Consider the following 27,889-nt stretch of genomic DNA (forward strand, 5'->3'; position numbering starts at 1 on the left):
CAGCCTGAATGTACTAAGACAGACTGCCATAACAAAGTGCCAGACTAGCTGGCTTAGTTAACAGAAACTTATTTTTTCACAATTCTGGAGTCTTTAGAAGTTCGAAGTCCAAGACCAAGGTATGGATAGAGTTGATTTCTGGGGCCTCTCTTGTTGTCTCGTAGATGGTTGTCTTTTCCCAAGTCTTCACATGGTTTCCCCTTTGTGTGTGTCTGCGTCTGTGTTCTGGTCTTCTCTTCGATACAGACACCAGTCAGACTGTTAGAGGGCCTACCTCAATAACCTCATTTTAGTTTAAACACTGTACCTCCAAATATAGTCACGTTCTGAGGTACTGGGTGGTAGGACTTCAGTAGATGAAGTTTTGGAGAGATACAGTTTAGCCCATAATACTGTAGTAAACCTCGCCAACCACCATTCTCTCAGCACTTTCCTATTTCCTCTGCTTTCCAGAAACTTCTCTGTAAGAAATAAGCTTCTCTTTCTTACCTTAGGGACTTTACAAAGATTGTTCCCTTCATTTGGAATGCTTCTCTCCCTGCCCCCAACTTTGCTTAGCCAAAGGCTAGAGCTCAGCTTCAAATGTCACTTCCTCAGAGAAACATTTCCTGACTCTCAGATTAGATTATGTCTCTGTGTTTTGTGTTCTTTGCATCCTTTTTGTACCACTTCCTATAATTCTAATTAAATGATTAACTGTATAATTAGTGAATTTCCTTGATCCTACAACGCTATGAGTTGTTAGATGCACCATCAATTTCCAAAACACTTGTAGGAAGAGGAAAGAAATACTACTCTATTAGTCAGCTATTGCTATAATAATGCTGCATAAAAAAACCACTCCAAAACTCAGTGACTTGAAAAAGCAAGCCTTTATTTTTCTCTCATGAGCCTGTGAGTTGCTGTAATTCACTTGTACAAGACTCAATTCCAGCTTCCCAGCTCTGGGTTCCAGGCTGACAGCTGGGTTCAGGTCTACTTCATGTATCTCCATATGTTCCTTGGAATGCAGGTTACCCAGCCCCCGGTATTCTCCTGGTGAGTGCAGTTCATGTGGAGGGCATACGCAATGCCTGTTAGAGCCTCAGCTTAGAATAGGTACAGTGTCACTTCCACCCAACTTCATTGTTTAAAGCAAGTGACAGCCAAGCCTAAATTCAACATGTTGGGGAGAGTACCCTGCCTCCACTAGTAAGGTGCACTGTGAAGTCACTTGGAAAAGGGCATATGTGTATAACGTATAATTCTATGAAAAGAAAGAATTGGGAGCAATCATTCAATCTACCATAACTATAGTAAAGACTATGTACATAAATTTTTATTTTGTTGACTTAAAATAGATTATCCAAATAGTTTGTCTCTACAAAGATATACCACTTTCTTCTATATTATGAGCAAATCTTCACAGTCAGAGCCTAAAATATCTTCTGAGTCACTGTGGTCACAAGTAGTTATGCACCACATATGACCAGTCCTTTATATAACCCAGGTGTGGGTCTGGACTTCTTTAATAGTTGTGTAAGTTTTAGGCATACAAAAGAATAGTAGAGTCCCATTTGCACTTTCAATTTAGTTACACTCAGACATCTCCTCCCATAACGAACTCTCCTATTACTGGAAATTAAACTTTTTTTCAATAAAAATCAACAAATAGTTTTTGACAGATACTTGACACCTGAATGAGAATCCTTCAAATGCTTGAAACTCTCTAGCTTGCAAATTCTACAACCTGTTTCCAATGTCAATTGTACTGTCTAGTATGTGACAGGCAATTTTTTTGAGTATATCTTCATAACGAAAGAAAACACAAGTTTATCTCGTAGTGAATGCCTTTCCATCTTAGGGGGTCTGCAAAGGACTTGGGTGTTTCTAGATGACATTTAAGTGCAAGTGCATCATTTCTCCAGTGACGAATGTGAGCTTCACTTAAGCCATCTTGTAGCTCTATCTCCAGGTTTTTCTGCTGATGCAATAACTTTCATTTCAAAGTTACCTTGGACTGTGATCCTTTGAAAGAAATTTGAAAAGACAATTAGAGATCTAAATTTAAGTTAAAATTCCACCCTGTATGGTGATAGTGGTGTAAATAACTCAAGCAAGAAAGTGTTTGTTTAACAAGAGATACAATGTCAAATGTATCACAACTTATTCCTCTTCTTAGTAACTGGTACGTTTTGTTTGTTTGTTTAACATGGATTGAAGGATCCATCCCAAGGTAACACTGGTGTGGTCATCCGAAATTATGTCCTGTGTTTCCTTAAGTCCCCTACTGCAGGTGTGAGGAAAGTAACCCAGGCAGGGTCAGTAAGTGTCCTTTTTACCAGGGTCTGAGTTGGGTGCTAGAAATGATAGATTCTCTCTTCTGAGGTTGTAAGGATCATGAGAAATATACAAGAGTCATCCTTCCCACCACACAGACATAGCCTTCTAGAGACAAAAACCAAAACCAAAAAACAACAATCCAGATGATGACCTAGAGAAAAACAGAGAGAGAGAGACAGAGAGAGAGAGAGAACTGAGCCAGATCCCAGCTTGAGCATGGAATTCTCTCCTTAAGGCCCAAGATCATCTTCTAGGACTTTCTGACACATAAGCCAAATGTTATGCCTGATTTGTGTGAGTTGATTTTCATCACTTCCAATCACATAGAGACACAGAGTCCTGTTTCAAAATATATCAAAATAAAATAACATTACAAAATAATAGCTGCAGGAACAGCGTCATGGTTAGAAAAAAAGCATAATAGCGCAGCACCCAAAAATAATTTCTGAATAACTCAAGTTCTTCATTTGTTTTTTTTTTTTTTGAAGAAAACGAGGGGAAGAGAGATCCTTAAAAATCCCCCTTTGCCCCCCCCACAAGTGGTTCATGAGCAGCAGCTGCTTCTGCTCCTTTACATCTGTCTTTGAATTCCAGTCTCCTGCCTAGATAACCTCCCCCACCCCCCAGATTGAACCTTTGGAACTTTCGTTCTCTCTCCCCTTTCCTCCCTACAGCCCCAAGGAACTTGTCAGTCAAAGCAGGACCCTCAAGGCAGGAGAGCCTCAGGACACAAGAAACTGTTAGCAAGATGCGAAAAGCCTGGGAAGGTCCGCGTGCTCCTCATTTTCATCCCATTGCCCCCTTCTTACAAATGTTATAAAATGAAAAAAATTTACGTCTTAGGTTTGAGGTTATACAAATATTGTTTAACACATTTTTTTCTTGCTAACCCCATGCCTTCCACGTACATATTAAGTACCTAAAAACAATTTTTTGAATCAACAAAGAAGAAATTACTGCCGAAATGAATTACTGAGTGAACAAAAAAGGAATATATGAATAAATGTAAAAATAAGACATTAAACATTTTGGGGAAATTATTACTGAGAAATTCATGGTCAATAAATGTTTGATTAAAAAATACATTTCTAAAACCCAAGTCTTTCCTTTGCATACATTAAAAAAAAAAGAGTGAACAAAAGGACTTAGAAAGTAAAAGCAAGTCATCTATAAGCCAGAATAGAGTAGCACATTTTGTCTGCAGTTCTTGACTGAAAGTTATTAAAAATATTTAAAGATACTTAAGTTATGAATTGAAATTCTTTGTGAATAGGGTTAGGTCCTAACTGATAGAAGTCATTTCCATTCTCAATGCCGGTTTATGCATATGTGATGCAACGAGGCGAATGGGGAATTCTAATGGGCTTTTGGGAAAAGCTTTCCTTGATTGCAGAAAGAGACTCAAGCAAGAGAAAGTCTCTTCTCCTGTGTTTGGAAAGAAGGGCGTGGTAAAAATGTGATGGCTGGATTGCTGTGGCCCTCTTGTGAACATGAGGGGAGCAGTCAAAGGGAAGGTAACACATCGGGATGGAAGAGTGGAAAGATGCAGCCACTCTACATCTCTACTTCTAGCTATCTGAAATGATCATTTTTCCTTACTGAGCCATTCAGTTGAGCCAATCTTTTTGTTTTTTTTCCAACCGACAGAATTCTAGTGGATAGAGAACCATATAAAAGGAAGACTAGACATTTGAGTTTGGGATTGAGAAGAACCTCACAAGCTGGAGGTTAAGAATCAGAACCCAACCGCTGTCTTTTGGCAGAAATAGTCTGGTGGAGCTGCTCCAGGTTGGATGGACGGGAAATCCAATGTTGTCTTTTTGTTCCTCTGTTCAAGGCAAAATTCAATCCCCAGGCCTGACTACATTTAGCAAGAAAGAATTAATTCCTTAAATAAACTTTAGATTCTAATAGAAGCTTAGGTCGATGTTGAAAAGCTTAAAAATGTCGAGTGTCTACCACAGAAAAATTAGCCGTTTTTTTTCCCCCCAGGGCCTCCTGTATTATGGGTTTCCTTGTTTCTTAGTATTCATTCTCAGACAGTTTCCATTTCTCCTAATCATCTCTTGTCCTTATTTCCTGTTCCCATAAAATTCTATGCCTTCATTTTAAATCATGCCTTCTGCAATGTCACCCTTGTCTGCCTTCCCTATGCCTTCATTCCCCAAATGTGGCACTAAATCAAGCCAGTTTTGTGTCTCCGAATTTCAGTGGAGATTTGGGGTGACATATGGAGATCATATTGGAATATAAGGTTAGAATGGAGTATAATATACTCCTTTAATACAAAAATAAATGTAATAATCAACTGTATCCCACCATGGGGAATTTGTTGCTGGCTATGTTATCTTTAAGACAATAGCTTATGTCCCTCCATCCTTTGACCATTTTCTTTTCCTCTCTATCAGGTGTTTTTGTTTTGTTTTGTTTCTCAATTTTTCCAAATTCCTATTAATTTCTTAAAAAGAATAGTTCTCCATCTTGTACTCAAAATCAAGCTTGTGGCCACTCATGCATATCCAAGAACTCATTAAGGAGCTCTGTCAATGGATTATCCACTTCAGATTTCTATCCTTTAAAGCACAAAGCACTGTAATAGCTTTGGAATTAGCTTTTCATTAGATGATACAAATTTTAGGAAGTGCTTTCCTCAGTCATCTTTGTAAGCAGAAGGGGAGCAATTTAAAGATGTATCCTTGCCCACTTCACAGAAAACCCTGTGGGGATTGCTCCCCCCCCCCCCGCTTCCTGTCTTTTCTTTCCCATCTTCCTTCTGCTTCTGCTCTTCCTCCTTTCCCTTCTTCTTTCTACCAAACACAAAGACTGCAATTATAATTTATTGTCATAACCACAATTCAAGTGAGTATGAAATCCAGTCTAAAGGAGAGGGAGAACCTGGGCACCAGGTGGTATGACTCCCAGTCCCAACTCTGCAATGTACTAGCGGTATGATTTTGAGTTGCTTCCTCTGAAGTTTGGGACTAAAGCTATGGTTTCCCTATATCACAAGGGCATTACAAAGACTACATTAGAGAACGGATGAAAAAAAAAATGCATCTTCAGCTCTCAAGGACTAACCAAATGTGGTAGAATGAATACCACAGAGCTGATTCTGTCAAGGGAGGGCCAAGAGAGCAAGGAAGAACCCAGCTGTTGACTATCTGTATTAAGGGCAGGAATTCAATCAAAGAGCAAAGCACTCAGGGGCCACCATGCTGGGGCACCAACATCAGAGTGGGGCCAAAACCAAGGTTGGAGCTTGCGCTGCAGAGCTACTAAGATTCCTTTTTATTTTATTTTGTAAAGGCAGATTTGATCTCTGAGGTGGCTGCAGGTCCCAAGTTAAAAGAAATCTTACCCTGCTCTCTCTGCTTTAAGGCTGAAGGAGCAAAGAGTTCATTACCTTGTTTTATTCGTCTCTCTTCCAAATTTTTCACATGGGCTTTTTCCTTAATTAGCCATCATATGAAACTGAGGAATATTTATTATTTATTGTGTGTATTAAATTTTATGTCTTTTCTTCTTAATTTTTAAAATGGGTGAATTTATTACTTTTTCATGTTTTTCTCCTAAACAAGTAAGGTTTGTTGCTGTTGTTGCTGCTTTTATTGTTTGTTTAGTGGTAGTCGTCATCTGATTTCTCTCTGGGTCAGTAATTCTTCATAAAGAGCAAAATGAGAAAAAGCTTCTGGCATGTTTTATATTAATTGGAAGAAGCAAGTAGTTTCCCATACGTTTTTCTTATTCTTAATTCTTTTCTTTTTATCTCTTACTCAATTTAAATATGATACCTAGAAATGCCCACTCAGTATTGATTAAGTTATATGGTTTAACTTCAGGGCTCTCTGGTAACTTATTAAAGTATATTTTATAAAGTGATTTTGGTTGTCAAGATAACGTGACTATATAATGCCTTATGTGCTCGTGTGATCATTGCCATGGTTCTAAGTCAGCTCTAAAGGGAACATGAAATGAGCACCTACACGCCAATTTCAATTTTGATTATATTACCTACCACAATTCATTAGACTCATCGAGTTCCAAAGGGTTTATGCATTTAAGGACTTGCTTAACTTGTTTAGAAATTCACTGCTAGCCAAGGTACTCAGAAGGAAAGCGTGCCTGAATAATTCCTCCATTTAAAACAGGTCTCAATCAGATTTCACTTGAGTTTCCATGAGCTGGTTAATATCTGAATGCAACACCCTAGGTTTTACTTGGAAATGATGATGCTTTTTAATGATTATGGCTTATGGCGCTCAAGCAATGTTGAGTTTTGTTTGATGAGCCCCTTATCGCACTTCTAGCGTCTGCTCTCTTACCTCCTTTCCCTACACTTTCTCCAATTTTCCTTCTCTTTATCCCCCACATTTCTTTCTTTTTTTTTTTTTTGTACTGTCTCTTCTACTCTGAACACTTGAGCAATTACTTAAGACAAAGGAGTCTGATAGTTTCTTATTTTAATTCAAAGGAAAACAAGCCGGGGTATATCTCTGTAACATAAAGACCCAGTGGATTCATTATTTGGGGGAAAAAAAATCTGACCAGAAAGACAATAAACAGACTTTCAAAATGTAACAAGGAGGCTGAAAAAAAAAAATGTACGTATAGATCAGTTCGTTTACGCGGATAAGGTATTCCTAATGTTCTTAATTATATGTAAGTAAATATTCTTGGTTGATAGAATTTTAGAGGAAGCTGCTAAAACTAAAATGTTTGAGAAAACAGTTATCGTTAAATGAACAGAGAAACCACTTTATAGAGCACCCGTTGAACACTCAACTAAGTAAAACATCCAGAACATGCTCAGCTCTTTGGGAGTGTGTTTTCAGATTTCTGCATGTGTTTGTCCATAAAAGCATATCAAGGGGTAGCTTTTTACTGATTCTACCTTGCCAAAAAAATCAATCCAGCAACCATCATTGGCTAATAAGTGTTTTTATCACATTTTCAAACTTTATCAGGGCATCTGACTTTTTAGTCCTCCTTCTTGAAAAAGAGAGCCCATGATGTAAGACGCTAAAGCCACCTCTGGCCTTCAACACAACGTCTGCCCTGAACTGATGGCTCAGTTGCTGAGTTTCTCCAGTTTATAAAGGAAGGGAAAGATGCCTCACTAAATAAGTTGAGTTTGTAACTTTAAAAAAACCTCCAAACCTGCTCATCTAGGGCAAGTAAGTGTACTCCCTTTGTTATATGGTATGCAATTAGATGCATTTGAAATAAAAGGTAAGTTAAATCAGAAGTCTCCGGGACAAGAATGTACTATTTTAAAACAGGGAGTGTCAAATGTTGTTTTCCAACCCAGAACCAAAGGGTATTTCACAGGTAATTTCTCAGGGCTGATGTTAGCTAATTATTAGCTACCATACCCTGCCTCCCATTCTAAGTGACTATCTTCTGGCAGAAAGACACAGCTAGGAGTGTTTTGTTTCATTTGTCCTTGGAGTTTTTATCAGCATCAAGAAGGTGGACTGAGCCAAAGTTAGAGGAATTCTGGAGCTAAGCAAAAAGCGACCCGTTTAACAGCCCCCATTAATTGGGGCTGTTACATGATTAATTTGAGAAAAACAGAAGAGACGGATTCCTTCACAACTCACAGTTGGATGCAACGCACTAAAAGTAATCCTGTAAATTACATTTTAAATCTTCAACATATTCCGAGCAGATAAAATAGTGGCATGATTGACCAAACTCCTTTTAAAAGTACACATATTACGATGCATCATAGTTATAAACAGATGGTATTTGGCCTCCTTCCTATTCTCAACATTTGGAATTTCTAAACTATGTGAATTAAACAATAATATTTTATAAACATACAAGGGATTTTGCTCACTGCTTTGTTAACATAGAAATTATACAATGCTGACATTTATTTAAATTTTAAAAAGTAAACAACAGTGTGCATTGAAATAAAGCAAACTAAAATCAACATAGAGAAGTATGTTCTGTGTGCATATTACCTACAGTGGCACTGGCCTTTTTAAGGAAAGACACAATAGGTTGAAGAACAAGTGGTAGCTTAGATGGGCCTAATCCTTTGTACTCCAAAGCCTCATTTAACACCTCTCCGTAAACAACAGATATTTATACCATAATTGGCTATTTGACCATCCGTGTTCCTTTACTATATAACCTGCTATTATGGAGTTAAAATAAGTTCTCCTTCATTGGCTCATCAGCTTTCATAGTAGTGAAAGTGTCCTCGCAGTTTTAAAAACACTTGCACAAACAGGAATCATTCTGACACTTGTACTTATAATGAGAAACATTATCATCATATCAATAAATATATATTTTTTTCTTTGGGGGATATTACTGCCAGAAAGAAAGGGAAATGTATCAGATCTTAATGTCATTTCCTGAGATACTTTTCTAAAATTATAGCTTTAACCCTTTCGCTACATTTTGAAAGGGAGACCCATCTGCCGAGTTGATGTACAAAATAAAAAGCACTTGGTTTTCAAACACTATTCTTGGATTTGCAAAGTTGTGCTGTGATGAATAAATAATGAATCAGATATTTCAATCAGTTTTATGATTTTCGAAAGCCCTGATTATCATTGTTTACAGACAGTGTCTTCTCGATGCACTTCCCATGCACTCCTGCTCAGCCTTTCAAGGGTAGGCTTCTGCAGGCCAACCTCCCGGCCCTCGGTTTATCCCTGCGCTGCTCTTCTCACATTTTCAACCAACCAACCAACCAACCAACCAACCAACCAACTAACCAACCAACCCGTATTTCCAAGTCTACAGTTCGAATAATATTTCAAACAGAGGGGTTGGAATCTTGAGAGAGAGAGATGCCAACTAAGGTCATGAACACTCCAGATTAAGGTTTCTTGTATTTGGTCTCGGCGTACACCACTTTAGCATACAACCTCTATTGGTGGAAACGAGAGAGGAAATAAGCTACAGCCTAGATGGAAAGAAACGCAAACGGCGTTGGTGAAACCAAGGACGAGGAGCATTTTTTCCTCTTATACATATAGTTCTAAATGTCTGCACTCAACTAAACGTCGAATGATAAGAAATAATACTGGTGCGGGGAGGCTCTTTAGACATTTTAGAAGCCTCAAAATGATATTAAACATGGGAAAGTCCAATTTCTCAGGAACTTATTTTGACCAAACGAGTGACAAATCAACACGGGGCTCCTAAATATTCTCCTGCTTACATACCTCTTCACCCGTCTTCTCCTCTCCTCCTAAATAACCCATTGGTGGTTGAGAGGGGAAACGAAGTTTGTAACCCAAAGCACAGGTATGAAGTGAAAAGAATGGCGCTGGGGGCTTGGGGTGGGATTTAAACACACGCCTGGACCATGAAAGAGGGAGAAGAGTATTTTTTAAGTTAATAGCCAGAATCTCTGCTTGTAGAGTCTGCGCGCCCATCCCCACGCCCTCCTCGTTTTGTTTTTTTGTTTTTGTTTTTGCCTAAGGTAATCCTTTTTTAAACGGGGAGGGGGCATAGAAATCAGTACTTTTGCTTTTGCTCAGGGCATCCTCGTCCTAACGTCTCACGGAGGACAGACCGGCCGACTCCGGGAACCCAGTTCAGGAAAATACTTAAGACGACTAGGAAGAGTTGTGCCCCGCCAGGACTGCGCCGCCTTCCCGGGGGCCCGACAGGGAAGATTCCGGCCCTGCGCACGCGAGCAAGGGCAGCCGTGGGCCACGCGGCGCGTGTGCGTGGCAGCGCGTGAGTGTCGAGCGCGCGTGGCGGGGTGCGTGCCAGTGTGGGTGCGTGCCAGTGCGCGCGCCAGGAGGGGCGGCGAGCGAGTCCCGCGAGTGTGGGCGCGAGTGTGAGCGCGAGCGCGGCCGCCGCCCGGGGCTCGCTCGGCCCCGGGGCTCCTCCGGCTCTGGGCGCTCCGCCGCCGAGCGGGCTCGGCTACGACTCTGTGACCTCGCCGTCCCTCTCTTGCTCCTTTTTCTCGCGCCGGGAGTGGTGCGAGGCTCCCTCCGCCCTCCCCGGACCGGGCCGAGCAGGGCGTCAAGGCGGCCGCGGCGTACCGGAGCTCGGGCTCGCCCGCCGCGAAGGCGCCGCGGCGCGGGGGGGGGGGGGGGGGGGGGGGGGAGGGCGGACGAACGGCGAGGGCGGCGGCTGAGCCCCGCGGGCGGTCCTTCCCCGCTCGGGGCAGCCCCGGCGCAGCTGCCCTGACGCCCGGCACTGGCTCGCCGGGGGGTCGGAACCGCGCGGGGCGGGGCGCCGGGGTGCGTGCTCTCGGGCGGGCGAGTGCAGGACCCGGCCGAGGCCCCCGCGTCCCGCAGCCTCCCCGCGGCCCAGCCGGGCGACCTCGAGCCCCCCGCCTGCGGCGCGGGGCCAGACCCGACCGAGAGCGGAAGACCCGAGAGGCCGAGAGGGAAGGCGAAAAGAGGTAGCAAGCCCCAGACAAGGAATCCTTAATTACAGATTAAAGGCAAGCAAAACCGTACACCACATTTTCCATGTGTCAGCTGACGGCCGCGACAAAAGGAAACACAGAACGCTGAGGGGGAAAATGGCCCCTTCTCGGTTTTTTTTTTTTTTTCCCCCTCTCCCTCTTTTATTATCTGTGCAAATGTAAAATGCATTAGGTAGTGACTCTGGGTAGGTGGTGCCTGGGGCCAAATCGCAGCTGCACGCTCCAGTAGGAGGACAGTTTGCTGATGCACCCAGAGGTCTGGGGAACCTCTCACACACAAAAAAAGGGACTATAAATACTCTGCTCGAGCACATTTTGCTTCTTCAAAACTCCATTACTCATACTTTTTAAGTTTTAAAATTTGGTGATTAGTGTTGCAATTATCTCCAGTGAAATCCTACCGTGCACGCGCGCGCGCGCGCGCACACAGACACACACAAACATACACACACATTTTGTTTTTCAGTTTTGTAGATTCCTTTTTTTTTTTTTTTTTCCTGGCCTGTTATCACAGCATTAGAAATCCAGGGGAAAAGCCAAACCGATTGAAAGCCAGGGAACATAGCAGCAAGCACCGGAGAGCACAAGTTCCCCACCATAGCTCTGCAGCTCTAGAGGAAAAAGGAAAAAGGTGTGTGCTTTGATGATTTTCCTCTTAACTATGATCACAAAATACTCTGTCCCTGGGATTTAAGACAGAGGTTCACCTCCACACTGTCCTGAATTCTCCATAGATGGAGAACTGTTCCAAACTGACCATTACAAACCTCTAGTTCTGCGTCCTCATTTTTTTAACCCTAGAGTTAGATGACCTTTGAGGGTCACCCTGAGCCACCATTGCAATGTCCTGTGTTTTCTCCTTCTTGTTGCTAGGTCAGCTTTAGAAATAGAAGACTTCACCATTTTGCGAGTAATTGATAGAATTGATGCAGCAGGTGGAAGGCAACAAGGCCACCTTGTTTAGTCATTTTAGGGATCTTCCTCTTTGTAGATGATATTTTCCCATTTTTCATTTGTGTTTTTTACCAATGTCATTTTCTCCACAGCATTTTATAAAAATTTTTTTCAAAGGGCCTTTTCATGTGGTTCTAGTGATTTGCCCACACCCAAATCATGCTATCTGCATTCAAGATTAATACTGCATATCAGTAATTCTTCAATACCTCCTAATCCATATTTAAAATTGAAATGATTCCTAATGTTATTGGCGGGGCAAATGCTTGAACCCAGAACTTTTGTGGACCGGTTGCCAGCCACATGACAGCAGTGTTACACTCGGGGAATATGAACACAATTGTTTCTGCCTTGGTCTCTTCCATTGTAGAAGGCAGAGAGCCTTCCTTATTTCCCACCTTCCCCAGAAGTGGTAGTAGATTAGCAGATTAATAAATTGATATAAATCATACTAGGTTCCAAGCCCATCTCTCCTCTTCTGATGCCTATTTAGGAAAATTTTAAAAATCTCCTGCAAGCTTCTAGTCCTCTGATTCGGCTCTGCCCTCCCCACTTTTTGACTTTATACTTCAGTAAGATAAATAAGGTGAAAGAGCATATTAGGGAGTTTTTTTTTTCCTTAGAGTTTCCCAGGATTGGAGAGGATCATCCTGTTTTAGGCCAGTTGTTGTTAGTTCATCTTTTTACCACCCACCAAAGAACAGCACAGGATTAAGTTTATATTAATAAATGATGTTCATGACTAGGTTTCTAAATGCCAGAGTTATGATTTATTTTTTTAAATGGGTGGAGAAAGGAGAGCAGCAATAAGCTAGCCCCTAAGTCGCTCAAAATCCTTGGCTTGACGCATCTCTGTGGATGTTTTTGTCTTTTTGTTTTTTGTTTTGTATGTACCTCTCATTTTCCTTTGAGTTCTATCATAATGAACTATTTTGTTGACTATTTACCTTTGTCTATAGCTTCAAACCCTGTATATATCTTAATTTATGAAGTATTTTATGTTCCCCCTTTCTACTTTCTGACTGTTTATAATTGTCCTTATTTATCCCTCCACCCCATTAGGAATTTCACAATAAAACCCTGCACCAAATAAATTAAAATCTGCAACTTCAGACACCCAAAGAAGAGGACATTAATCCACTTAGTAAAATACCCAGACCTCCCCCTCTCAATTTCAGCTCTTCTTAATGTAACATTTAGTAATTGCAGCTGGCTCCTTATACTTGCCTCCCTCCCTTTCATTCTGAATCATATTGGCCTTGTTTAACCTTCATTTCCTTTCCTACCCCCCACATTTGTCCACGTACTTTTCTTTGACCATGTTTGTCTTTCTTTTGCTGCCCGGATTGAAAGCAATAAATAGAGCTTTCTAAGAGCGTAATACGTTCTGTTAAAATCCCATTCTACCTCCCCATTCACTATTAATGCTTTGTACAATTTTTATGTATCCTTCAGTTGTGTAGTTACTGCTCTATATTTTTTCTGATTGATCATTAAGTTATGCTGGCTTTTGAGAACTGCCTCCATAATCCTGAAGCAAAGGCTTTTTACTTGGCATGCTCTTTGCCTTTGGAATGCCTTTCCTGGCAAGGACAGGCATTTCAGTTTGACTATGATTCTTAAGTTACAATTCAAGGCTAATTTGTTCAGTTAGGCTTCTACTATAAGCAGCTCTGGTTCTCACTGTTAAGTGCTCCAGGAGGTTGCTTAGTTGAAGGGTGTGTTGTAAGTACAAGATGTAATATACTTATATTGTACTTGATTATCAGTTTTCAAAAACAGCTGCATGCTTTGATATCTGTGTAAGGAAATATCGGAAGATAATATACCACTGGTATTTATTACTCTATAATTAAGGATGTGTCAGTGTTTCCCTTTAAAAAAAAAACCCATTTTCAGAAATTCATATCTCAGGCATAAATTTCCCTATGAATTACAGTCTAATACCATTTAGAAGTATTTTCTTTTTAAGTTATCCCTCCCCTTCCTTTTCTTCCCGGGGAAATAGGTTTCAGGATGTAATTTCTGGGTTATCTATTTGGGATGAGAGGAAGCACTCCCTTTGGTGCACAGTTAAAGGTGCTTCTGCCGCCCATATCACCTGCTCCCTCTGTCCCAGACCCTTGGCACCAGGTGAGATTGTGGGGGCTGCCTCTGGATGAAGGGCCAGCCTTCTATCTGTGTGGATAAGTAACTTCCTCATTGTATGATGTCAAAGGCAACAGAGAAGGCTCAGCTGTCCAGAAGTAGCGCGTGTGCCAGAGTTTGAAATTTTAGCACCAAGAAGGAATTCTTGTACATTCCTCCCCTTGTGGCCACTTAGAATCCAGATGTGACCAGGAGTTAACATGAAACAAATCTCTAGAAAGGTACTGGCAATTTATTAGTCCGTGTTCGTTCTGCTAGTAAGAGAAGCAGGAGGAGGAAAGGGGAAGAAGATGGAGAGAGAGATTTGCCCCTTCCTCTCCTTTAAGGGATGGTGGTCTTGACCACTTGGATTGACCACGGCCTTCTGCATGAGGTTGTTCTAGACCTGACTCTACCACCACAGGACCCACAGAAACTCGGCTTCCCGTTAGGGCCTCAGTTTTCCCACAGGTCCCAAAAACAAATGCTTACCAGGAGGGCCAGGAAAGCTACCTTAAATGTATAAAAGCATCTGAGTGTAAAGACCACAGGAAGTGGCAGGCCTCTGATGGATGTGGAGGCTGAATGCCTCCCCACAGGCACAATAATAGTAATTATTAATAAAGACACCAAAAACATTGGCCTCACTACATGGTCTCTCATGCCTTTTTTAAGACCAACCATGTGGGCCACAAAGCAGCCCCCTGCTAACCTTTGTACTCTCTTGCCTAGGGGTCCAATAGTCTTGCACACTGACCCTGGTGCTTCCTCAAAGACACATGGGTGACAATGATACCATCCCACACGGGGGAAGGCCTATACAAAAATTCTCTGTTCCTACAACATAGTCCGGCTCCTAAATATACCATTATATGATCCCTTGATTTTTTCATTTGTGAAATGATAATGAAAATATTAAATTTTCAAATATAAAGGACTTCACATTTCTGGAGAAAGGTATCACACAAGTATTCCCAGAAATCACTTCCAGCACACCACCTTAGGTCTGCTATTTAAATGCAGTAATTGATAGGAGTAACATAAGCATCTTAAATCATCTCCCACGAATCATCAATTTCTTATGTTAATTTATGAGAATAATTATGAACCCATCTTAGGGTTAAAATTCATAACCATAGAGCAGCAACAGAGAAGTCGGAATCACTTAGGTAATGATAATCCTCCCTGAAGACACTGTCCTCAAATTCCGCTGTAGGATGAGCAAGGATCCTGGTCTCTGAAGTCATATGTACCTCAGATGCAGCTAGGGATTTCTAAAGACAGGGGAGGGAGAGCTCCTTCTCATGGATTGCAATGAAGGATAGAGTCCACAACTGACCCTTTCTTGAAGAGGAAAAGGAATAGGCACCAGTATGGGAGATGGCTAGTGTGGTTAGGAGCTCAGGTAACTCTGTGCTCTCCCACACAGCTCTGAATTTTCCAAGATACGAAGACTGGCTCATGTAACATCTTCCTTTGTCTTCTCATTATCTTTCAAAAGAGAGTTCACAGAACTATGGTTTTCCATGTTGAGTTTGTAAAGTTACAGGAATTAGTGAGGAATGGTGGTCAGCAGCCCTAGGAAAAAGGGACCCACTGACCATCACGTCAGACTTTTTCAAAGTATGATTTGTTTCAGGATCAAGGTTAAGTCCTTGACTCCTGGTAAGGGGAGGAAAGTCTTCTCATGCAAAACTGGCAGTTAGGGCCGTTTCTTCCAGTGTCTGAAGGGAAAATGGTTCTCTGACTGGATCAATAGGTTAGAGTCAAAAAAGGTTAAGGAAGGCATGGTAGCGAAACTAACCAAAGTATTCATAGCTCCTATCAGAAGTCATATCCAATAATAACATTCAAGACATGTAAGAAGTCATAAAGAGTATGAAGAGCCTTTCGATACTGACCCAACTTCAGAAGTAAGCCACTAGCCACCGAGTGAATATGCCTCTCTCCGTTACATGCCTGTGCTTTGTACCATCACTCCTCTGACTTAAGAGGTTGTTGTTGTTATATTTTAATCACCAATACACATAGCTTTGAGCTGCATGTAGAATTGTTTGGATGTTTTTAAACTTCCCCAGTTACATTTTAATGAACAGCTCTGAAGGGACAGTGTATTATAGAAGCATTAGTTGGCCTGTAATCTCAGTTCAAATTTTAAAATGAAACATGTCAGTGCTTTATAATATACTCTCTTCATTGTTAAATATAAAATCTGATATTAAAGGCCACCCAATTTTCCACTGAAACCGAAAGGCACTTAGGGTGATACTTGTCAATAGTCAATAGAAGAATAAAACTCAGGGAATATGTCAACAGCATGGACTATCATTTGAAAACTGATTCTATCACCCACAAAAAGTATCTTGAGACTTAACTGAAAATTTTATTGTGGCTCATAATATTTCTGGGTAGCAGATGCTTTCTCAAAAACAGATTTTACTTTTAAAAATATCAAATATAATTAACACCTTCAACATAAAATGAAATCTTTGCTTCCAGATGCATTTCAAGGTGTTGAAATGAATCTCTGCAGCCTTCTATGGCTGCGAGTTTCCATCCACTTACTGATTCTGCTGCCATCTTTATGTGGCTTGTCTGAAGATTTGAGATCCAGAGCAGGGCACTTCAACCTAGCCATATCTGAAGGATGCTCATTAAACCACAAGCTTTTTTGAGAGAGGTCTTTTGACCTATTCCTGATCAACATGGTATAAATGAATAGGTTAAGAGCTAGGTGCCCTGGTATTTAGTACAGAAACACCTACCCGGAAACACAGATTAGGCAAGTTCATGGCAGGCATCCTGGACACCGTACCAAGGTCTTGGTAATGAGCAGACTTTTAAAGACATTTAAACTTGAAATTGGCTTAGTGATTTATTTTAAAAGAACAGAATGAACAGAACTGAATGTTTCAAAAAGGATAGAATTTTCAACAACCATACTCAAAATAAGAAATAATGCGAGTGTTCGATCTCTTCATTCAAAGTAAGGGAAATAGGAATTAAAAAGTCAACTTGTATTCGCAATTATCCTGTGACTTCAATGAAATAGGGATTAACTTAGTAACACTCCATCCCACCATATAACGGATTTGGGAAGCACACAACACACCCAGACACACAGATGCACACACACTTCAAGTTTTCAAATGTTAAGAATTACACATTTACAAAACTTTTTATTGTTTATATGCACTGATACCAGGTCTGACAGCATAGTTTTAAGAAGTGACAACTTTAATGTAAATTTTTATTCGAGAAGGAATACTGGGTACAGCTAAAGACAAAAGCTGATTTGCATTTATGGGTATAGGGAAAAAAAAAACCTTCCATACACAGATAACTTTCAACTATGTCTACTATAAAATGGGAGCCCATTATTTTCATGACAATAAAACACAGTAAACTAAATATTGTTCCTTGGCTGTGAGAAGACATCACTGTGACATGGCATCCTTCTGACTGAAGCAAATTTACTGGTCTAGTTCATCTCATTAGATGATAAACCCTGCCCAACGTGTCTAAGAACCTCTTGGGCATATTTATACCTTAACTTTTACACTCAAAAGGTGCACACCTGAGAGATTCTGCGTTCCCCAGTCTCAGACCGGAAGGGACTTCTGAAATAATCCCTGAGCCCTTTGTTTCGTGGGTGAGGAGGTAATCTGTTCAGTGGCTTCCCCACTGATTGATAGGACTCGAAGCTAGTGCTGTGATGTCCCATCATGCGTTAAGGATCTCACACATATTAGGGAGAGGACTATCTGCAAAGATAGGGCTTGTTGTTTCTGCTTCTTACTCATCCTGCTTTTCAGTTCCCAGGCCTGATGCATTCTGAATTCCTGCCTTCTTTGATCTGCAAGACTGCCTCTGTCCTGAGGGATCTATCTGGCTCCCGGACCTTGATCTAGTTCCTGCTGACCATTTTGCTACCTGTCAAATGGGCCCTCCTGGACTTCTGAATCATCACCTGCTCTATCTCGGATGCCTGCTAGACCACTCAGTTCTTCTAGAAGCCAGAAGGCCATGCTTAGCCCTTGTCTACCCTCCGCTCCCTGGCTGTCCCTCACTCTGCAGTGTATAAAAGTTATTCCTTTCAAAAGCTAGGAAAGTTACAGTTTACCTGTCAGTAAACAGAAGATGGTTTATCAACAGACTTTACCTTAATGACTACAAATGTTTACCTCCTGCTTTCCAGAATGCAAAGACAGTCTTGGAAATGTCATAATATCTTACAAACATTTGCAAAACAGATCCCTGTACATCCGGAAAAGAAACAATTGTATTCGTTGTCTCTGACACAAGGGAAGTGTTCAGCGAGAAACATACAGATAGATGTACACTCTTACACGTAAATGAGATATGCTAATTAAAAATTGCAGTAGGCACTTTATTAAAAATTTATTTTACAATCTAGCTGTTCAAAACATCTTTATATCAACAAATACAGCAGCTTGACTATTGGAATCATAAGCGATTTATCTTGAAAAGATTATATTTGTAGCTGGATGCAAGTATTTTTGAGGGATATTTCTATCAAAATTACTGCTTTAGTGGAAGTATTTTGATTTCTCTGTTTTTACCCCAGGAAAAAAATTAAAACAAGTATCTCAGTGTTCCTTCTATGGGCAAGATGGCCCCACTTAGTGTGTTTCCCATGTTTGTCCAAATTACAGCTGTTTATCTCACAACTTTAAAACAAATTAAATGCAAATGTAACTTTTCTGTGAATCATGGGACTACCTGCCAGACCCCTTATTAATACCTTCACTTAAAAATCCCTGTGCCAGAGAGTCGTTAATTTGCTAAAATAAAAGTGCTAAAGCAGCCCTTTGCCCACGAACAATTCTGAGATGGCTGCCCAATTAGTCTGGTAGCATTCTGATCGTCTGTTCAGACCCCGTGGCCCTTTGAGGACACAAGAAGGTTCCAATGATAACCTGGCAACCTAGGTGGAAACCCAGCCAAGCGCGAGCTTTTGAAGCTGCAGTTTGGCTGCCATCGTGTCGGCAAAAAGAAAGAATTCAGGCACCATGTCATCCAGTACAAAGGATAAAAACGGATTCAACCGGAAATTCAATGTGGCACCACATATGGGATACATGAGTGCGGTTATACAACAGGCCACATATTTTTTTTGAACAGTCTCCTCCATGTGATGCCGAGGACATGTGTAACCATCCTAACGTCTCTAGGAATCTGTATTTAATTTGAGTTGGGGTGGTGGCAGGGATGGGAGATCTGAAGCCGCCACAGGTTTGTGGCAGATGGCTCTGTGTCAGCTATGACAAGCAGCCAGGCTCAGCTTCCTCTGCAGATTTTCTTTTCTCTCTGATCAGGTAAATATGGGCACACTCTGGAAAGTTCTACAGATTCTGCCTTAGGCTGCAAGTTTGTGACTTAGCCCCATCTGTCACAAATCTTCCCTAGGTTCTGTTGTAAGCAGAGACCTGAATTTACCGTGTAGGGCTGCCCAAGAAAAAGGAGTCATTTCACCCTGTGAGGGGGAGGGAGAGAAGAGAAAGCAATGGAGAAGCATTAACAACCGAAAGACGAAAGCATGCTCAAAATTCATATTGCAAATTTGCATAACTTACGTCAATTAGATTTCAAAAAGCCACCAAGTAAATGGTTCTTGAGTTTCATCAACTCAGGAAATCCCAGTTTCTGATTGGTTTAAAGTGGAACTGTCTTTTCAACCATAGGGGAAAGCTCCGGATTTTTCGTAAATGGGTGCATTCCGCTGCGTACATATTTCCTGGTTTTTGTTATGGATGACGGCTATTCAAAGTTAATCATCCAACTTTCAACTTTTATAAACACAAGATACACAACACTCTTAATGCATGCATTTGCTGATGTGAATTTCACTTTTAAGTGGTTAAGGCACAGGAGAAATGCCATTACTATTGTGAAATGTGTAAAGCCCTTTGAGTTTACAAACAGGTTTATATTTATTATTTCATTATAGCAGTACTTCAGGGGGGAAAAATGCTATTAAGAATTTAGGAAAAAAAAAATTCCTCCAGGTTAACAGATGAATCACACAGAGATTCACCTGGAGCTAGGCTGCAAATGAGTAGCAGAGAAGGACGAGACGACAAAACCTCTAACTGATCTTGATCCCCCAAAGTTTATTGTGCCAAAGGTTTTTTGCTTTTATTTTGCTTAGACAAATCAAAGGAAAATCAAGCCAAATAAAATCAAGGAAGGAAGTGAAGAAAGACAGAGGGAGAAGACCAGGGAGGAGGGAGAGAAGGAGCGAGACTGAGAAGTTGCCTGAAATTGTGCTGGGGCAGTTGAGAGATTTTTAGAAGTTCTAAAAATGTCACCAGCTTTTAAGTTTTCATTTTTAAGGAACAAAGTAATGACTTTGGAGGAGTGTTAATACAAGTGAGCAACCCCGTATTGACATCTAGAGTATAAGCTTAAGTTAAAAGGGGACATAAAGTGACCAGTGTCTTGAAGGAAACTTAAAGTGGCGTGGCTGTGGTTTGGGGAGATAGAGCCTGATATAATTAAGACAACCACAAATGGCTTTCTGGGCACTGATTCTGAACTGTAAGCTTAATCATTGTTTGGAATCATTTTGAGGCAGAAATCTGAAAATTCTTCTCTCCTCCAATTAAGAGCAGGTCATAGAGGTTTCTAGAATGTTGCAGAACTTGAAGAGGAGAACAGAATAAAAATCAGCAGCTATCAGTTGAAAAATTTTAAGGAACTACAGGTCAATCTCAGAAAGCACAAGAGAGAATGCATCTCTTTTTGCACACAAAATATCGCACAATTTGTAAATAAAAGGAAATGAGAAATAGGATGGGAATGAAGATCTGTCCCGTTCGTCTGGGCGGTATTTACGTTACACAAGTGCCCCATTTGTGCCCTGTGCCCTTTTCAATCTGGTAACAAGGTAATGTCCATAATTTTTTTTTCTAAGGCATTTTAAAAATATGATGAGAAATTTGTAAAAACACGAGGTACTGATCTCAAAAAGTTGTTGGGAATTTTCAGTAAGTAAATTCACATAGTAAAAATGAGGCAAAAATACAACTTCGTGGTATTAGACTTATTTGGGTTGAAAAGGGAAGATAATTGTTAGTGTAAGAAGTCAATCCTTGGCTAATTATATTATGGTTACTTCTAGAATCTTGTGTTCAAGTTAGGTTTGGGAGTCACAAAAAGCTCCCTGTCGTGGATGAAATGAAACCTATTTTTAATCTGTGTGACAAGTATGTGGCCAATGTGTCTGACCTACTCGGAAAAGGAGGTGTCCCGAAAGTCCGAGAAAGCTGCAGTCAATGACTAAACTTAGATGTAAACTTTTTAAAGAAATGTTCAGATTTTTTAAATTAGGAAAATGGTTTTAGATTTTTAAAATGATTAAGAAACATTTAATTTCTGCATGCTTTGGATTTCTCTTAAGAAAGATCTTAAGAAAAGTGTGTGTGTGTCTGTGTGTGTATCTGTGTGTGAGAGAGAGAAATAGAGAGAGAGAGGGAAAGAGGGAGGGAGAACATACTTGCATGCATGTGAGGAATTTAAACATTTCAAATCTGAAATCACTTCAGGTGAGAAGTCATGGGCAACAGTGTTCTGTAGTAGAAAGAGTCACTTTAAGAAAAAAAAAGTATCCAATTCTGTTTCTGCTTTTCAGTTACTAGCATTCTGTTTCAAATCCTGCTTCAAGTTATAGCCCCCAAACTCTCACTCATATTGAAAGTATAATGTCTCATGTGAGAAGAAAGCCAAGTGTTAGTAGCCTTATTCTAGTCATTAAATTTCTAAGTGTGAATCCATATGAAAAATCCTATCCTAAAGTGAACCCTATGTGAAAAGCACTTGAGATGATTTTAAAATGTAAACTTTTGACAAAAAAAGAGAGTAAGGTGTAAAAATGTAAAAGGAGCAAATTAAAGAATTCGGTGACATTCTATCCTTTTAGATCTTAGAAGCATATGTTTTTTAAAAGCAAAACAGCACTGTCCAATGGAATAAGTCTAAAAAAAACCCCCAACATTCTCGTTAACAGTACACACAAAAGACTCTTCCATTGCATAAGAAAAGTAAGGAAAATACTGCTTTGGGGGGGAATAATTCTCTTGCATTTAGTGAAGGCAAACGTTACCTGAAAATCTGTATATTTATAAAACATAAGATGGAAAAGTATCATAGTTTATTAGATCTTAATTATAAAGTTTTTTCTGTTTTGGCTCTAAATCCTATTACAATAACCAAACTAAATCTGTGGTCCTTTCTGTCTGTGGTTTTTACCAGTTCCTCTGACAAATGCATCCTAAAGCTTGATTACTTATAATTGTTGGACTAATTTATTAATCTGAAGACTGATCTTTAGATAAAATATCATCAGGATTTACACATGAGGACACATCTGAACGTGTGTAACAGATTTATAAGAAAAAAATCCACAGTAGAAAATACATAAAAAAGAATCATACATATGAATTCTTATAAATGCTGACCCATACAATTCTAATTTATAAAATTTTGAGATGGAGCACTTTAGGATGTACAGACCAAGAACATATGTAAAAAGCATTAACAGGAAATAACATTTAAGGCATAGGTTATCTTTAAACTGTATGAGAAACAATTTGATTTAAGTGACAGCAGTATCACTAAGCTGACTGACATTGTTTCAGAGTTTTTCCAGAAGATGTTTGTAAAATAAATAATTGAAGCCATGTTATGGGGTAGCTGTATTAAAATATTTCAACCAGAGGTCTGTTTTCTTTTTTTGTTTGTTTGTTTTTTTAAGATTTTATTTATTTATTTGAGAGAGAGAGAGAAAGCACATGAGAGGGGGGAGAGTCAGAGGGAGAAGCAGACTCCCTGCACGACTCAATCCTGGGACTCGATCCCGGGACTCCAGGATCATGACCTGAGCTGAAGGCAATCGCTTAACCAACTGAGCCATCCAGGTGCCCCTGGAGGTCTGTTTTCTTTTGTAACTCAAGGCAACTTGTTGCAGTAACTTCTGAAATGGTTAAAAATTTGTCCATGAAGACTAACAGAGATAATGAGGCCTAACCTGAAGCAAAGTTAAAAACTGATACATTTTGATGGTGGAAATATCATTATAAATACTTCAAGGAAAAAACATTTTCTTTCTTTTTTTTGTGTGTGTCTCTATGAGATGACAGATGGTAATTAAACCGATGGGGGTGACCATTCTCCAAGATGTGGAGGTCAAGTCATTATGTGGTGGGTTGTAAACTGACACCGTGCTGTCATTTATATCTCAATAAAACTGAAAAACAAACCTACACCAAAAATTCACCAGGAGGGAAGAACAAAATTAGTGAGTTGATGGTGAGCTCACTGAAAAGAGCTCTGTGTCATATATAGAAAAGGAATCCATTTGCATAAATACTCAGGATTCTATTTCTTCCATTTCCAGAATTTGCCCATTTCGATAGCCTGTCACGTGGAAAATGACTGGAGTAACATTTTATATAAGGCAGACCATTACTGAACTTCCAAAATTAGGGAATGTGGATGGAAATCCTGGGAGGCTGTTTTGTCTGTGAAGCTTCCCCTGTATACGGTACAATCATATTGACTCAAGGAGCAATACTGGAGCCTGGAACTGTTCAGTCAGCATTTTAAACTATTATGAGCTACCTTCTGAACCATTGCCAAGTTAATAGACAATGAAAGATAATGAGCTTGAAATTGGGTGTTAAATTGCATTTTTGGTTCTCTCCCTTTTTCTTGAAGTTTAACTGTTTCCTGCAGAAACAAAGTCCTGTTTTGATGTATCACTATGTAAATATGTATTTTAGGCCATGAAAAGGGAAAGGAGAGAAAAAAAGGCAGCAAACTGTATTTCATGTAGGAAGGTTATACATTAACATAGGAAAATTAAAATATACTGGATTATAAAACTGCTAGATTGTAAACTATACTGAATTTATGTAAAATGAAGATGCTACATTCAAAGAATATAAAAAGGTATATTACTCATGGCCTAGAGCCACCTTCCAAAGTCGTAAAGCAGATTTATCCTAGTTCAATTACTTAGACTTTAAGCAGGGCCTCTTTGTGTTGTGATTTCAACAATGTAAAATTCTTGATTCAAACAAGGGAAAAAAGATCCTGAGTCAGGGGACTTCATGATGATGCTGTTTAAGACTATTCTCCCTTTGCCTTTGCCATTCAGAGAGGAGCCTGGCAATGTCATTCTGCACAAACTGAGGATTTTTAGGTCATTTTATTAAACTGGACAAGGGAAACATTCGGTTCTTGGAAATCATCTTCAAAGTAGTTAAAAAATGAACACCAAACTTCACGAATGTCATTCACCTGAATTTTTGAGGCCTGAAGATTTCATTATGATGGGAAGAAAGGCTTATCCTCATTAGTATAATTGTGGAATCTTTTCTTTACTTCCTTTTAAACTAATGAGTTACATTAATCCAGGTTCATTTTTATAAGCCTCTTGGGGCTAAATGTAAAGGACAGTCATCTTAGAAAACAATAAATTAAAAAAAAAAGCATGTACCCTGCATTAAGTGCACGTATTTCATAAGACCTAGGTTAATACAACTGGCATCCAGTTTAATTAATCCTTGTTAGTGTAACAACTAATATCCCTCCCTAGCATGTTTCCTTTAAACATTAGTATGTTAATTAAATGTTTTTTTTAAAAGATTTTTCTTTGTACTTCAATATGGCATTTATACCACGTAAATCTCTCCTCAATATCTACCTTATAAAGATGTTTTCTTACAATATCTGGTCTCTTGCAGAAATTCTGGAGCCTTTTTGAAAGCTGTTCAGGTGTAGAATACAGATATTCAGCTGCAGGAAAAACAGATACATTTTTAATGAAACAAAAACCTCAAAGCACACACTCGATATTAGTCACTTTACTAATTAAAAATGCATATTGCTCTGTGCTGCCTCGTGTTTTACATTATTTAAGCATGATTTTATAAGGTTACCTCAGCTCGCAAGGATGTTTAATGCTAAATAAGACTGTGTAGTTGTGCTGTTTAGACATCTCCTTTGGGTGATTAAAATACATTATTCTAATGTAACACAATGCATATGTGATATATTTAGTGATGAGAATTTTTTTCAAAGAACTGGTACTATAGCCGTATGTACCCTGTAACAACAGTTGCATATTATTAACTAGTCAATTGTTTAAATAATTTGGTGTGACTTCCAGTCCTTGATTTTTCTCTGTGTATATCATTAAAAAAAATCTGTAAGCAATTGCAGCAACACTGACCTGCTTATAAAAATCCATCATTATGGGATGTGTGTGCTAACAATGAAGAATGCTATTTGAAAACTTGCTTTTTTGTTATCTTAAAAGAACAGATGGCAAATATAAGCTTACTCTAATGTATTAAAACACATAAAATTTTCCCTAACACTAACATGCTGACTTGCCAAATAAACAATTGCTTCTGCCTAAGTTTATTTTCACCAAACTTTCTAATTTAGCATGAAGCATGTATTAAATCTCAGCAAAGATGAAGGTACATTAAAGAAGCTACCTGGAAATATTTCGGGATAAACCAAATCTCTGGGACAGAGTGGGTAACAACCGCAATACACAGCTTCCAACCTAAAGGAATTTTAGAAAGAGGATAAAAAAATATTAAAAAGACATTACTATCATAGCCAGAAAGTGGTTTTGTTTGCCTAAGTTAACAGTGTGAGCCCTGAGTTAGCTGGGACGAGAAACATGGTCGGCAGTACAAGCCTTAAAGCCAAAGTTGCTCTTTTAAAAGATTTTATTGATCATATATGAATTTCATAGAACAGAACCAACAGCATATGTTTTGTTCACTGACTTAATCAAAGCGCAGCTCTGCATTTTTTTTGTTGTTTTTAAAATACTGTTTAACACATTTTATAATCAGCAGATAAACACATGTAACAACATGGTAAAGTATGGACAGCTTTTCTTAATAATGCTGCAAAGCCCCAGAATGTTCATTTTTCAAAAATGTTTAAATAAAATAGCAAATACTTAACTTTAACATTGTAGTCACAGAAATGATCGAGGCACTTTTAAAAGCATCAGAAAAAAATTTACAATCTGTTGTGATGGGGCATTTTCATTTTAAGCTCATGCTTCAAAATAATTTGTTATTTTGCAGAATGCAAAACTATTCCCCCTTTTATTGAAAAATTCTCATGAAGATTACTTTAATGAACATTTTGCTTTCTTGGCCAAAAATTCAGCTCATTTCCCATTTTATCAGAAAAGAATACTTTTATTAGTAAGCAAATAAACAAGAAAGTTTCATTTTGTGAGAGGATTTCCCCAAGGGACACCTATAGGAAGTTTTTTTCTTCTTCTTCCATGTCATAGTAGTAAGGGTTAAGCAGAGGGAAGGTATTGCCTTTCCGAAGGTTGTTAGCCCTGCATAATGGCTATTGATCTGACATATAATAAACCTTAAAGATACCACTGTAATTTCTGTTGGCTAGAAATTACACAGTGAAATTCAAAGCACTCTTTAAAATATGTTTATTTTATGAGAAACTTTGAATTGCATCCAAAATGTTGACCAAAGGCGGAATTTTATTTTGAACTGCAGATTTTTTTCAACCCAAGAATAATTTGAAGTTATGTCAATGTTTACCTTGTTTGTTTATAGTGACAAAGCACATGCAATTTAAGCTGTTTTTAAGTGGGTGATGTTTTCCTATTTTATTATGTTGACTGAAATTAGTTTAAATGAAAAGTATTTACTTTGAGCTGCAAAGTTTGGGAAAATACTGAGTTCAAAGTTTTGCTTGAGAACTGATAGAAGTTACAAGGTAACACAGTGAAATGGCACAGGATCTAGTTACCAATTATTAATCTCAAAACCCAAACTAATATATTTTTTCTCTATATACATAGGGTATTTCATAGAAATTCTTATCTCAAGCTATAAACTGCACTGTGACCGCATTATGAAACATTCACTAAAGTTTTGAGCACATAAACCGGTGATATTCTTTATGAACCAAGAGAAAATACGCACTTTATCTGAAGACACTCAGTTTTAAAATGCTGTGCCAATCGAAAAGTAAATACATATGAGCATTCTCTTATAATTACATAAAATCAAAAGAGTGAAGTCACAGACATTTCAGAAAGTGCACATGTTATCTGCTTTTTAATAATGTATTTGAATTAGAGTGTTCTGTTCCCCGAAAGAAAACTGCAGGCCAAGTTACATTTTGAGTCATCGTATGAGCATGTACCATGCCACTTCCAAAAACCTCTGCTAATTAAAATACAGTGATATAGGAATGGCATTATTTGATTTAGGAAGGAAAATTTACAAATTTTGGATTTCAACTTTTATTTGCAAATTATCTTGTTTGTGGTAATAGTTCTAATTCATCAGGAAAAAATAAAAAACCAGCCACCACTTTTGGTATAATTTTGACTTGTTAAATACTAAGCCTCATGATACAGATTATTTAGATCAGAACTATGTCTTAAAATATATTAAATAGGCCATAATATTTTTAAAGAAATTTCTAAAATTCATTGCCATAAGTTTCTCATATTTTGTTATTTTGAAGAAAATGATCATCTCACGACAATAATACAATTATTCACCATTTCAATTCTTATGCACTAACAGTTAAATAATAAATAGGGTTCCAATTGATCTATTGTTAAAATGACTAGCAAATGACCTTTTTATTCCAATTAACAAATCATCTGCTAAATCTATGAATCTTAATATTCAGATCTATTCACTTCAATTCATACAATTTATCTGCAAATAGTTGTTGGGCTTTTGATTCTAAATATAATTAGCTGATAATTTTGCTTGGCTGAATTACTTTTCTGGAGGGCCTGCAAAGGCTCTCAGTCGCATTATCTAGCAATAATGAATCTGATAGGTGAAATTTTTTACTGTAATGAGGATGAGACACAGTTGTGACACCTGAGTCTACTAATAACAGAAGACTGCTAATTATCGACAGCACTTTTTTGTGTGATGCAAGGAGAAAAAAAAAATTCCTCATTATTAAAAAATAAAAAGTTACAATTATAAGTGACACCGGAGGAGAGTAAATAAAATGGAGTGA

The 27,889-nt window shown here is 38.9% G+C and overlaps 1 protein-coding gene across 8 annotated transcripts in view; it reads right to left on the reverse strand.

Annotated features, from left to right (window-relative positions):
• GTDC1 (glycosyltransferase like domain containing 1) overlaps positions 1–27,889 on the reverse strand; it is a 478,402-nt gene that overhangs the window by 77,356 nt on the left and 373,157 nt on the right. For 4 of the 8 annotated variants that reach the window (XM_027591202.1, XM_027591201.1, XM_027591200.1 and 1 more), the window contains 2 exons: positions 25,339–25,409; positions 24,540–24,631 (listed from right to left, as the gene is read on the reverse strand). In XM_027591202.1, coding sequence (XP_027447003.1) covers positions 24,540–24,631; positions 25,339–25,409 — 163 coding nt within the window. Of the gene's footprint in view, positions 1–935; positions 2,008–18,196; positions 19,308–24,539; positions 24,632–25,338; positions 25,410–27,889 lie in introns of those variants that run through there. The other 4 variants (XM_027591207.2, XM_027591204.2, XM_027591203.1 and 1 more) reach the window with 4 other exon arrangements.

This window comes from Zalophus californianus, chromosome 3 (assembly GCF_009762305.2).
Source record: "Zalophus californianus isolate mZalCal1 chromosome 3, mZalCal1.pri.v2, whole genome shotgun sequence".
Classification (NCBI taxonomy): domain Eukaryota; kingdom Metazoa; phylum Chordata; class Mammalia; order Carnivora; family Otariidae; genus Zalophus; species Zalophus californianus.